This window comes from Argopecten irradians, chromosome 6 (assembly GCF_041381155.1).
Source record: "Argopecten irradians isolate NY chromosome 6, Ai_NY, whole genome shotgun sequence".
Taxonomy (NCBI): Eukaryota; Metazoa; Mollusca; class Bivalvia; order Pectinida; family Pectinidae; genus Argopecten; species Argopecten irradians.
In genome coordinates this window covers 41,927,911-41,940,722 of record NC_091139.1, presented here as the reverse complement: position 1 = coordinate 41,940,722, position 12,812 = coordinate 41,927,911, and the positions used below count along the sequence as shown (strand labels likewise).

Below are 12,812 nucleotides of genomic sequence, written 5' to 3'. Positions count from 1 at the left end.
ATGAGGAAATTACCTTCACCCACCAGATACAGACCAGAGAGTCCATGTGGCTAATAAGCCGATGGTCATCCACAAATGGGATTCATAAATTCTACCATGGCTGCTGCATTCATGTATATGATTTAAAAGATAAAATGTTGCATAATATTGAGATAAAGTTTGGTCTAAATTTATACTTGTCAAGACACATGCATTAATTTTAACAATTACCTAAACAGATATGTAGCTAAGATAAATGTATTAATCATGTATTCTAAGTAGTATGACAATTTATATAATAATACGTAAAATTTACAACTAATAAATGATAAATGCACATCGGAACAGATGCTATTATAGAAGTGTTTTTCAGAACAATAATCTTATTAATTAAGTTATGGTATCTTTAACTACGATTAGTTAATCAATTCTTTAATGTTATTGATGAATCATACAATTAGAAGTAGAAAAGGAAGAATCAATAAGTAAAACAATTATGATGGTGTTTATATGTTATGAAATCTATTAGTAGCCCTTACAAACTCTAGTGTACACTGAAAGATATTCAAGTTTGTTTCATTATTACAATCATTACAGCCAGACAAAAGTATTTGAAGGTCAAAGTGGTTATGAGTAAATTTTATTAACTTATTTTGGAGAGTTCTGCGTTGTTCATTGTATTTACTACAAGTAATGTTCAGTGGTTTCATATGCATTACCACACTCGCACAATGGGGATTCTGCTAAGTGATCATTATAAAGATCAAAGTTTAAGGTACTACAGCAGTTCCGTAATTGACATATCAGAATATTACCTTTCCTTTTGCCCGAATTTTAAGAAGTTTTGTACTTAGAATCATCTGTGGGTGTGATATCACTAATAAGTTTTTTTTAAATTGGTTAATAGAGGTGATATTGGTTAAATCAAATCTAAGTGCAAGTTCATTATATTTTTTCAGAGTTTTTGGAATAAAACAATTAGTATAAATGGTAGATCTACTAAAAGGAATTGCAAACAATCTTTCATTTCTTAACAAATATGGGTTTCATTATTTTAGTATTGTTCAATTAATTCGTTTAGATAGGAGGGAGCAGTTCCTGATAAAATTTTATAAAGAAGGACAAGTCTATGTTTTTTGCGCCTTGTGGCAAGTGCATCCCAGCCAAGTTCTGAGTAAAGTTTATAATGAGATGTTCCCTTACGCAGTCCAGTGATAAATCGGGCAGCCTCTAATTGAATAGATTCAAGAAGTAATGCTTCCTGTTGTGTACAATTATCAAACAAGATATCACCATATTCTAATATTGGTCTAATATATGAAACATAAATATTATTTAGAGATTTTCGACTCAATTTATATTTAACAGTTTTTAAAAGGTTTATACGATTACAAGCTTTTGTAGATGTAGTGAATATGGTGGTTCTATTTACCATCCTCAGAAAGAAATAAGCCCAGATGTTTGCGGTTTTTTACATTTTTGATAACCTCATTTTGGAACAAGACATCTGGACATATAATGTTTCTTTTGCGACTGAAAGTAAGCGATTCTGTTTTATCTGGGTTGAATTTAATATCCCATTTTTAGACCATTTATCAATATTTTCAAGGTCCTCAGATAAACTATTTGCTGTATCTAAAGGAGAAATTTCTGTGACCTTAAAAAGAGAGGCTTGTTTGATTATTTTAACGTCCTATTAACAGCCAGGATCATGTAAGGACGACCTCCCATGTATTCAGTGTGTAGCGTGTGTGAAGTGCGAGATGCTTGTTTTGGGTGATTGCGGTATGTTCGTGTTGTCTTATTGTATAGTGGAAGTATACATACATTTGCATATGCATGAAAGTGAAACAAGTTCTGTCAATAAATGTTTTAGGCTACAGTTCGTGAGATCAATAATGATATTAGAAGACTTTTTTTATTTTGTAACAAACCTTCGGTGAAACAGAAAACATTTATCTATTTTCTTTTAAATATCGAAATAAAGTATTAAGTTATAAAACATTGTGTTTGCCAATGTTTCTAGAATTCGTGTATGACACCAATTGCTTATAATAATTTTTTTTAGATTATTTGATAAAAAAGAATACGATTAAACACAAGATTCCATTGATTTTTCAAGGGATTTTTTTCCAAATCAATGTGCAACGTCAATGTCTCTATAGTGACGTCATGATAATGTTGGGGTTTCAGGCCTTTCTGGGAATTTTTCTTCATAACATGATTATAAGTAGACGAAAACGTTCCTTGAATTTTTAGAAAAAACCTAAAAATGAAAACAATGATGGCAATATTTTTTCATTTGCCAATTTTTGAAAATTGTTAACTGTATATACTCGGATAGCAAAATTTGGGCAAGTTGAAGTATATTACTTTCCTTCCGAAGGTCAAATAAGGAAAAAATTATATCGTTGTTATTGCTCGTCAAAAGATACATGCATACAAAAATGATGAGTATTGAGACGATGAGGGATGATAATGAGCTTTTAATAATTACGCAAAGTCATTCTTCACATTATGAAGTCACGTTTTTGCACAATTTATGTCGTAACTTGACCAATCAGAATCTGCATTAAGCATGCAACGCAACCAATTAAAATTAATAAATAACACACATAACGGAGAAACCTGTATGTTGATATAAACACACATTAATCACACAAATAACACAGCTGATATGAAGAGGAGAATGACTGTGTTTATCCGGAAAGGTGTTCCCCGGCCTCCTGATACGGGTTTATATAAATTATCATCGTGGTCAGTTATGAGTGACCGCATATATAGTGACTGCGTGCGCGAACACTGACAAAGACTACCGGAGGTCGAAAACAAATTTAAAGTATTTATTTCATCTAAATGCATAACAAGCATATAGGGAACAGTACAATCATTTCCATTATTAATATGACATGGACAAATAATATCGCAAACAATCCTGTGTCCAAGACCACGTTAAAAATCTGAGTACCGAACGGACCAATGAGAAATTCAATTAAGGTTCAAGCTACCTCTTTGGAATACAATGGATTATGTGATAGTAATACAATGTTTACTGCAAACTACCAAAAAAATAGCATAACAAAACATCAATATCTTCATTTCAATTTCAGCAATCTCATTATAAAAAGCATAAAGCAGACAGCCATATACCGTTTTAAATATTGTAACGACGTAAATTATCGGTAAAGTCACGTTTTACGTTTGTTGTAGATATATCAGTGTGTCTGTGAACCCACAGCCAGAAAAAAAATACACACAAGTATTTACTAGGCTTCTATATGTAAAATATTAAAAACATTAGAAACAAAATCATGTACTTTGACATATTTAAACAAATCATTAAATAGTTCATCATTTTTTATATATTGCTCATACTTATTGTAAGTCACTACTGTTACTAGACTTAATCATGGGTCGGTATGGCTGGTGATGGGTCAATTCCTTTTTTATCGTACGTCATAACCAGCGTAATGGAGAGTAGTAAATGCGGTCAACATTTGTTAATCAGTCACCATTCCTTAAAAGTCGCCATTCCTTAATGAAAGGATAGGTTTACCCTCTGCCCTGACCCAGTTATGAGTGGCACATTGACTAATAACATCCTATAGAGCGTGGTTATGATAGTATTGTTTATTACACGTTTCTCTGTACTCATCTTCCGACACTCAAACAACCACACGTACACAATTAATAATAATCCAGCCAGTTTACGGTTGTATGTTCGGAATGTCTTCTACCTAATGATTATGATTTGTAGTAATTTTTCATTATGCAACCAGTAAAGTAAAAAAAAAAAGGGGGGGGGGGTGGTAATGTCGGCATAGTATAACAAGGTTATAACATACAATTTCAGCAAGTTAAAGGGACAATTCAGTGAGGCTAATTCGTTACATAACCACAAAGCAAAATATGACATATATGTATTGTTCTACATTCCTTATGAAAGATATGACAAGAAATATTGACAAATCCCACAACATTGTTAAGTATTTTGATTAACACCATTGAAATTCCAAATCGTTGATCAATACGATTAAGCAGGTACAACATGTACGCTGTACCCTTACCCGAGTCAAAGTCACGCACGTTAAACAAATGCAATACGTAACCACTGAGGAGTTGATGAAAATATTCTTAGACAAGAACATGCATCTTATAATGTTAACACAACAGTAAGAACGATTTCAGTAATTCTAGACAAAAAACTTTACTACACAGGAAAGGGTCAAGGTTCGGCAAACAAGACTATGTGTAATGGCGATTGAACATTTCACATACATTTCATTACAGTGGGCTTTTCTGACATATCACAGTAAAACCAACTTATCTAATTTCCATTAGAACTGGTTTGTTTCTGAAATATGTGCAAGTTTTCATATACTCTTAGACTCAATTGTCCCTTTCAAACGTTAATCTAAAATCTTAAATGCCATGTTTTGGTATGGTCGTCGAAGGTCGTTATAGACAATTATACATTTTTCCCCTTCTGTATAGATACAATACACAAACCCATTGTCATCGATCAGATGTCTATCAGCTGTCACGTAGCCTATATATATGTCTGATAATCTGCTTCCTTGTAACAAACACCAGAAACAGTGAATATTATAGTCCATGTGGCGTTAGGATGGTGAAATGTGCAAAAAAATAGCGAGTTTCATTGATCCATTGTTATCATACCTCTGTCTCAAACATTTTAACAACTAAAAGAACCAGAAAGCATACGAATTATCCAGGTTTATTATTTATGATGAATATATTTTATTTCATATTAATACAGATCATATTTGTTATAATTTTGTTTGTTTTTGTTATTATTATACCTAGTGTAGGATCTTATTTGTTATAATTTTGTTTGTTATTGTTTATTATACCTAGTGTAGAATCTTATTTGTTATAATTTTGTTTGTTATTGTTTATTAAACCTAGTGTAGAATCTTATTTGTTATAATTTTGTTTGTTTTTGTTATTATTATACCTAGTGTAGGATCTTATTTGTTATAATTTTGTTTGTTATTGTTTATTAAACCTAGTGTAGAATCTTATTTGTTATAATTTTGTTTGTAATTTTTTATTATTATACCTAGTGTAGGATCTTATTTGTTATAATTTTGTTTGTTTTTGTTATTATGATACCTAGTGTAGAATCTTATTTGTTATAATTTTGTTTGTTATTGTTTATCATTATACGTAGTGTAGGATCTTCTCCAAAGCTTTATTCAAAGAAAATACACTTCGACCAAGATTTGATGAACAGGACGCGTAAAAGGTTTATATAGACATTTGGTCATTTTGTATTTAAAGGTTTCCAATATTTTTGTGTCTTGGCAAGCACTATAATAATAGTAGTGCATTAGGCAGTCACGCATCACCCCAACTGCATGCCATCCTAAAGAAAACACGAAAACATAAATGTTATCTTGTCAACAATTTAATTAATTTATTCGTGCTAATTAAATTAACATATTTTAAGGAATTAGGATTTTGTTTGTTTTTGTCACTATATGACGTATATCTTTGCAATTTTTTAAAATATTTCATAACATTCTACCACTAGTCCTCCATTTTTCTTCTACGGTTCATAAACTTCTGTCAGACATTTGCTAAGATTTTTTCCTGGATAATCCAGCTTTCTTCCAAATCTTACGCCTGGTGTGTCCTGAAATGCCCATTGAGCCATACCATATCTTTAACTGAAGAAGATAACGGGTTATAAACAAGTCCTCATACACATTTGACTGGTATATTACAATCACACTTAAATTCAATTCGGATAATAAATCGTTTTATTATATAATATATAAGTACTTCAATGATGCAACAAAACTTTAATTAAATTTTATCAAGCAACGTGAAGAATTTTCAAAGAGCTTTAAATAAAGCCTTGCGCTCATTGGTTCATTTCTTGCAGAAATTAATTATGAAATGGTATACGAATGGAGACTATTTATAGACATAAGGAAATATCTGAGCACAGGTGTGTGCATATATTTATAATTCTATTTTTTGTATATGAGTTAATAATAATAGGTTTTAGAATACATTAGGTTTACCTGAATAATTGTAAATGTATCTTATGTGTATATCTTTAGAATATTTGTGGTGTGAATTGTTTATTGTTTGTCTTCGGACCGCTGATATTGGGTTTAATTAGAATGACACAAAACAAAAGAGTTCGGTTGACTTGTACTCGTTTCTTGTATTGTTCATTTGAATTTAGTTTTCATATTATGAATAAACAAAATAGTTGCACATGGCTTATAAAGTCAATTTAAGTTCACTGGTATTGGTAGTCTAATATGGACGATATATTATGTCCGTAAATGGCAAGCCATCGATATGTCCGCAGTTTCACATTTGTTGTTCACTATTTGGAAATCCAATCTTGAAATATATAATGAATGTCCGATGATGGACGTCCTGTCCATTTGATCATTGGCAATCCAACTGCTCCAAGTCACATGATTACGAATTCTTAAAACAGGAATGACCATTGTCAAATTTCACAGGTAAGCTGGATGTAATAAGATGGGTTAAAGAAAGGGTTATCATCACAGGTAAATATACTGGACAATGAATTGAACGAGGGTACATCTACCCACGTCTATGACGTAACAAATGCCCGTAGAAAGTGTCGATATTAAAACACTAGACATGTAACCTTGGCATCGTGCTAATGAATATACTTATTTAGACTAGTGAACAAGAAAAGATGGGGATATTATCTGTGATATCTGCAGCTACATTTCATCGATTAAAACATCTATGACGATTTAACATTTAGGATAATTTTTACAAAATGTCGTAACAAAGCCCAAAGTTAGGTACAATACACCGTTTAATACTTACAGCAAACATTTTTCATACTATTACATAGAATTAAATAAAACCACTGCAATATCATTATGTTGATCATTAGATATTTTGGTATGTGTGGTTTGAGCATTCATTTGTTTTGTTTTGGTCATGGCAATGTGAGAACCGCTTTTAGATGGATACAAAGAGGAAAACAATTCACAAACCGACACAATGAATGGGTAAACGGCCAGACAGACACAGGACAAATACGAAACCTAAGGCTTAGTAATGATGATTTGACCGCCATCCGTCAGGGTCGTGACGTCAGCGAGGAGTATCGATTGTTTAGGTCGTTAAGGACACACAATGTCTGATTAGTGTTGATAGGTGAGTGACATTTATCAGACAAATATTGTAGCTGACCAACACTATGGTGAAAGCATGTTCTGAGATGTTTAACAGTCAATCCTGTCTACAGAGACCCTCCAAGGGGCGCACAAACATTGTAGCTGACCAACACTGTGGTGAAATCATGTCCTCAGATGTTTAACAGTCAAACCTGTCTATAGAGACCACATAACATGTCCTCAGCTGTTTAACAGTCAAACCTGTCTATAGAGACCCCCTAGGGGCGCATAAACATTGACCGTTTAACCAAATGGTCTACACATCGAATTGCCATGAAATTGGTAGTGACGCCATTTGTTCTTTTTTCACTGATAAAAACATGTTTTTCATTCAGAGGTGATTTACGGCAGGTTTTACTGAAAATCCAATTTCAGGCACAATTTGATATTACTGTTGTATTGGCCAATATAAATTACTGTTATAAAATTCTGAAGTATTAACGAAGATGGTGTTAACGGAGTAGAACGTTGTTCCTTGTTGAAAGTATGCTTCTGTTTCATCATCACAGTTAGCTTTCAACCAAAATATTTTATTAACCGAATTATTTAATTAATCGAAACATTTTGGTAACCGAAATATTTGGTTGACTGAAAAGTTTTACTAACCGAAATATTTTATAGATAGAAATTCTCTTATTTACCGAAACATTTTAATGCAAACATTTATATAGCTGATACGTTCTGAGACAGATTCATATAATTTATTTTATTTCAAACATTAATGACAAAGTTTTAATGTACTGACACAGGTTCATAGAATATCTTTTATTGCAAACATTAATGATATAGTTTAAACGTACTGACATAGGTTCATAGAATATATTTTAAACCTTTTCATGTAATGATATTCATGGTTTTAAGTGACTCACACCATTGACTTTGAAATACCAATATTTTCCTATGAACCATTAGAATACTCTGCTATGTCTAGGAACTCAATGACCTATTACAGATTGTACAATTATGATATACACTGTCTTGCCTACCGACTATGGGGAAGTGGGAGCTGAAAAATTATTGCCTCATATTAAAAAACTACTTGAAATTTTGACGCTAAATCTAACAAGAAAATGGATTACGTGTCACTAAAAGGAATTTTATTACTTACGGACAGTCTATTAAAATTGGCGTCGCTAAGTCGTAAAAGTTAGATTTATATAGAAATCTAAGCTATGAATATATTCCTTTTTGAGGAGCAAAGATATTCACAAATGTCTAAAATTGTCTTCATAGTGACGTTACATATATATATTTACATTTTCGATGCCACTCGTGTTCTCCGTTAGAAATAATATGACAAGCAAAATGGGAGGTTATTTAAATAATGATGACATTTTTACGGGAACATTGGAAATATAAACATTCACATTTAGTTAAGAAAAATTAACTTTAATAAAGAATACCAAGTAACCTTTGACCCTACTGGTACACCTGTGATGACAGCCGACATTAAAATGTCGACTTTACTGTGTTACAAATGCATTTCGTAAATAACGAGAAGATATTTCATTTCCTGATAGAGTGACCTTCGGAGCCTATGTTAGTCGCGGTAAGGTCACCCCTTATCAACTTTTTCTTAATCATTCTTAACATCTAGTTAAGACTGTAAATTATACAGAAAAAATAGGGTATACTCCACAGATGTTTGAATGTTATATACCGCATTCAAAATATGAATTCATAAAAGACCTATTTCAAATCTTACTTAAAAATTTAGAAATTTCTGCTTTATTTTGAAATTATTGTGTAATTGATATCCAAACAATGCATAACAGAATAGCATGACAACATTGTGGGTTATTTCTTAAAAAATAAACAAAAACAATTATTACTATAATGTATCTTTTAAAATGCATTTTTAAATTACTTTATGATCAGGAAAAACATTAAGTTTATTCAATGAAGTTTGTTGACTAAGAAGTAGAATTAGATTTATAAAACATGTTTCTTACTATTTAGCCTAGAATATTTATAATACACAATGAACTCAAAGATAAATACAATTTACTTAAAATACTTATGATTCTATTAGTTAGGATAAAATTATATTGACGCCTGTCGTTAAATCTTTAAATATTTCATAGTAAAAATAAAACTGTTTTCGTTTGTTTTATAACGATAATGTATTGGCTTTTTTCTGGGGTTAATGCACCTTTGTTTCCTTGTACGAGTTTTTTTATAATACAAATATATATCTGTAATGTTTTTATCTTGATATATACATGTAAATGTGACTTAGTTAAGCACATAATGTGATGTAAAATCAGATTATTAATGTAGCGAGTCGATGTTCTATAAGACTGATGTACTACAGAGTATTCAATCTTCAACATATTTCCTTCTTCTCATTCATCTTACACTACACCGATATGTTTTGTTTATTTGCTTCCTGCAATGATATTAATCACAGCGCCACTACCACCACACAGCCCTACCTGGACACAGAGTACAGGTATGACAGGTACAACAGGTATGTCAACAAAGCGCCGGAGTAATCACCTGTTAACCAACGTCTTTGATGTCTTCCCTACGTCAACCACCATTGGTGTGTAAAGATGGCGTAATGTATCGCTCGTCGCGAGCTGCCTGTCTACCACACAAATTGAATTGTAGGCAGCCACGTGACTAGTCAGGCTGACATAGAGTACACACGTCGCATGAATACCTGCGGGTCATACCTCGCCCGGAGACATACTCCTACAAACGATGTATGGGTAATCGGCGTTCGAAAACATACACACGAGTTCTGATTGGTTGAGCGCTATATCCGAAATCGAATAAAAGAGGAAAAGAAAGTACATACATCTATTAACACTCTTGTCTCTGACTCGTTCGTATGTTACTATCTGTGACTATACAGATACTATATGTAAAGAAGATAAAAAAGTGAAAAACAATTTGCAAACTCCTAAATGTGAACAATATAAAAGATTATCAAGACTTCATATCCATCGGAGAAGAGACTTCCTATTCAGCTAATTGACGTTGAGTGTAAATATTGACATGGCTAAAAGTAGTATCTCTTTGGTGCTAGGAATGTTCTTCCTTATCAGCGTACACATTGGTGAAGGTCGTGTGGCTGATCTGCTCAGTAGGATGAGGAGACAGACGATATGTGCCGCCCTGACCTGTGAACACGGTCATTGTGAGGAGCGGTCCAGCTCTGTCATCTGTGTCTGTGATCAGAACTATACTGGAGCTAACTGTAACATTAAATGTGAGAAAAACTGTGGGAATAACCGACAACAAATCAAACCAAACGAGGTGGCAGACGGTAAAGGGGCTGGATTTATCTCCATTGCCAGGAGGAAGGTCCGAATGGGAACCGTATTACCCAATCCATTTAAAACTTACGGGAGTTACACCTCCTGCGGATTTGGTTTCCGATGCTACAACGATTCGGAGTGTGATCACAGCATCTCCAGCGAAGGAAGACTGAGGTTTAGTTGTAAGTGCAAACCTGGATTCATAGGAGACTTCTGTGAAGTTAGATGTGACAAACAATGTAAGAATGGTGGTTCGTGTCTAGTGGAAAGGAGACTTGGTAAAATGTTATGTGGATGTCCGTGGCCATACTCTGGACCAGACTGTGGCAGTGTTCGATACCCGTTATGGCCCGAAATGACGTCACGTAAAATGGTAACTGGAGCATAGAAGAACGTACAAAATAGACTTTCTTATAGTAGTCCCAGACGAAATCCATAATTTATCCATTTATAATGCATGTAATTGTAAACTCTCATCTACAATATCTCTCGTTTTTCATCAGAAATGTCGATTGTCTCGGGTTTAAATATCATGATTGGGTATAATATGAAAATCTTGTATCTGCTAATATAAATCACATCAAACTACTGAAAGTTTCCGTTATTTGTCAAGATTACAATTATGTTATTGCTTTAAATGCTGTGTTGCTTTTGAAATGTAAAATGTGAGTAGAAATGTTCATCCTCTGAAAATCACAAAAATTAAAGAAACGGAATGATACGGGTTTTTATTTATTATCATAAGAAAACGTATTCGATCGAAATAATGCTTGTCTGTCAAATAGCTAAGACAAGCTCTTTATATTGTCAGAGAAATCCGTTAGTTTGTATTTTTGGTGAAGAAGTATCCAAAAGGAAAATGGAGCTCAATATGTATGAACTTAATCAATAACATTGTATAATCACCAGACCTTACTGCCATGATGATGTACGTACGTGTGTTTATGTTTGTTTTATTCATGTTAAAGACTTTCATTATACAATATGTGACACTGTGATTAACATCGATTAAAATTAAATATGAAAAATATGTTTGCGGTCTTTGTTTTTAGAATACATTCTACACAATTCATTTATATATTTATGCAGTGTATACTCTGACTGTCCCCTTTTTGCACGCTGCATTGAATATCACACATGCATAATGCATAATTTAATATTATCACAGCGCGCCGAGTTATTTATGTGGATAGACCATGTATGAATAACAGATATTAGAACAAGTGAACTAACATCACAGCTAAAGTTTTTGACACACAAGATTTATATATCTTATAAATAACATTTCTAGATGGAATATTTTACGGAATCAGGTCAGATATTGTTTAATTGATTTTGTTGAGTTGTTGTCAAGGTTTGTAGTTAAAGCCCTGAAGGTATAAATAATTAGGTCATTAGTGTATTAGCTATATTAACACTTGAGGAAATAGAATGAGTATCCACTACCTATCACACTCACCTGGACTATCACTAAAGGCTAGTATTAATCAGGCAGTCGTGTTGCTACGGCAGCTGACTGTAATCGCTTATAAATGGCTGGAGGTAGTGTCAGGCATTTAACTATGTTCAAAGTTCAAAAGTTCACAAAGTCAGTCATATTTCATAATGTATTAATAAAGTCACAAAATCATAACATTTTGTAAATAAAAATGATCCACTAGACACACATGACCAACCAACGGCTGTAGTTTTTGTTTAACTATTTGATTGATGGCCCATTTTGTACTGTTGATTGTACTGGCGATTACTTGCCATTTTTATATAAGAAAACTTATTCTGTTTCATACTTATACGCAGAACACTCGGTTTAATTCTCTCTTAATTTGTTTTATCAATGCCATTGACATTAGAGTATCGCAAAAGTGGACACAAAAGACTTTTATAAAGTACACAGCGATTGATCTCTCAAGTAAATGACTTACCAGTGGATAATTGATAAAGTACAGCCAGTATGTCGATCTGTAGCTAGTGTGTCGATCTGCAGCTAGTGTTAGTATGTCGATCTACAGCTAGTGTGTCGATCTACAGCTAGTGTGTCGATCTGTAGCTAGTGTGTCGATCTGCAGCTAGTGTTAGTATGTCGATCTACAGCTAGTGTGTCGATCTGCAGCTGGTGTGTCGATCTACAGTTAGTATGTCGATCTATAATTAGTTTGTCGATCTACAGCTAGTGTGTCGATCTGCAGCTGGTGTGTCGATCTACAGTTAGCATGTCGATCTATAATTAGTATGTCGATCTACAGCTAGTGTGTCGATCTGCAGCTGGTGTGTCGATCTACAGTTAGCATGTCGATCTATAATTAGTATGTCGATCTACAGCTAGTGTGTCGATCTGCAGCTGGTGTGTCGATCTACAGTTAGT

At 33.1% G+C, this 12,812-nt stretch overlaps 1 protein-coding gene across 1 annotated transcript; it reads left to right on the top strand.

Annotated features, from left to right (window-relative positions):
- Positions 1–10,012: 10,012 nt before the first annotated feature.
- On the top strand, positions 10,013–11,480 carry LOC138326362 (adhesive plaque matrix protein 2-like). Its single transcript, XM_069272476.1, has one exon. It carries the CDS (start codon positions 10,188–10,190, stop codon positions 10,836–10,838), a length of 651 nt encoding a protein of 216 aa, XP_069128577.1. The 5' UTR covers positions 10,013–10,187; the 3' UTR covers positions 10,839–11,480.
- Positions 11,481–12,812: the final 1,332 nt, after the last annotated feature.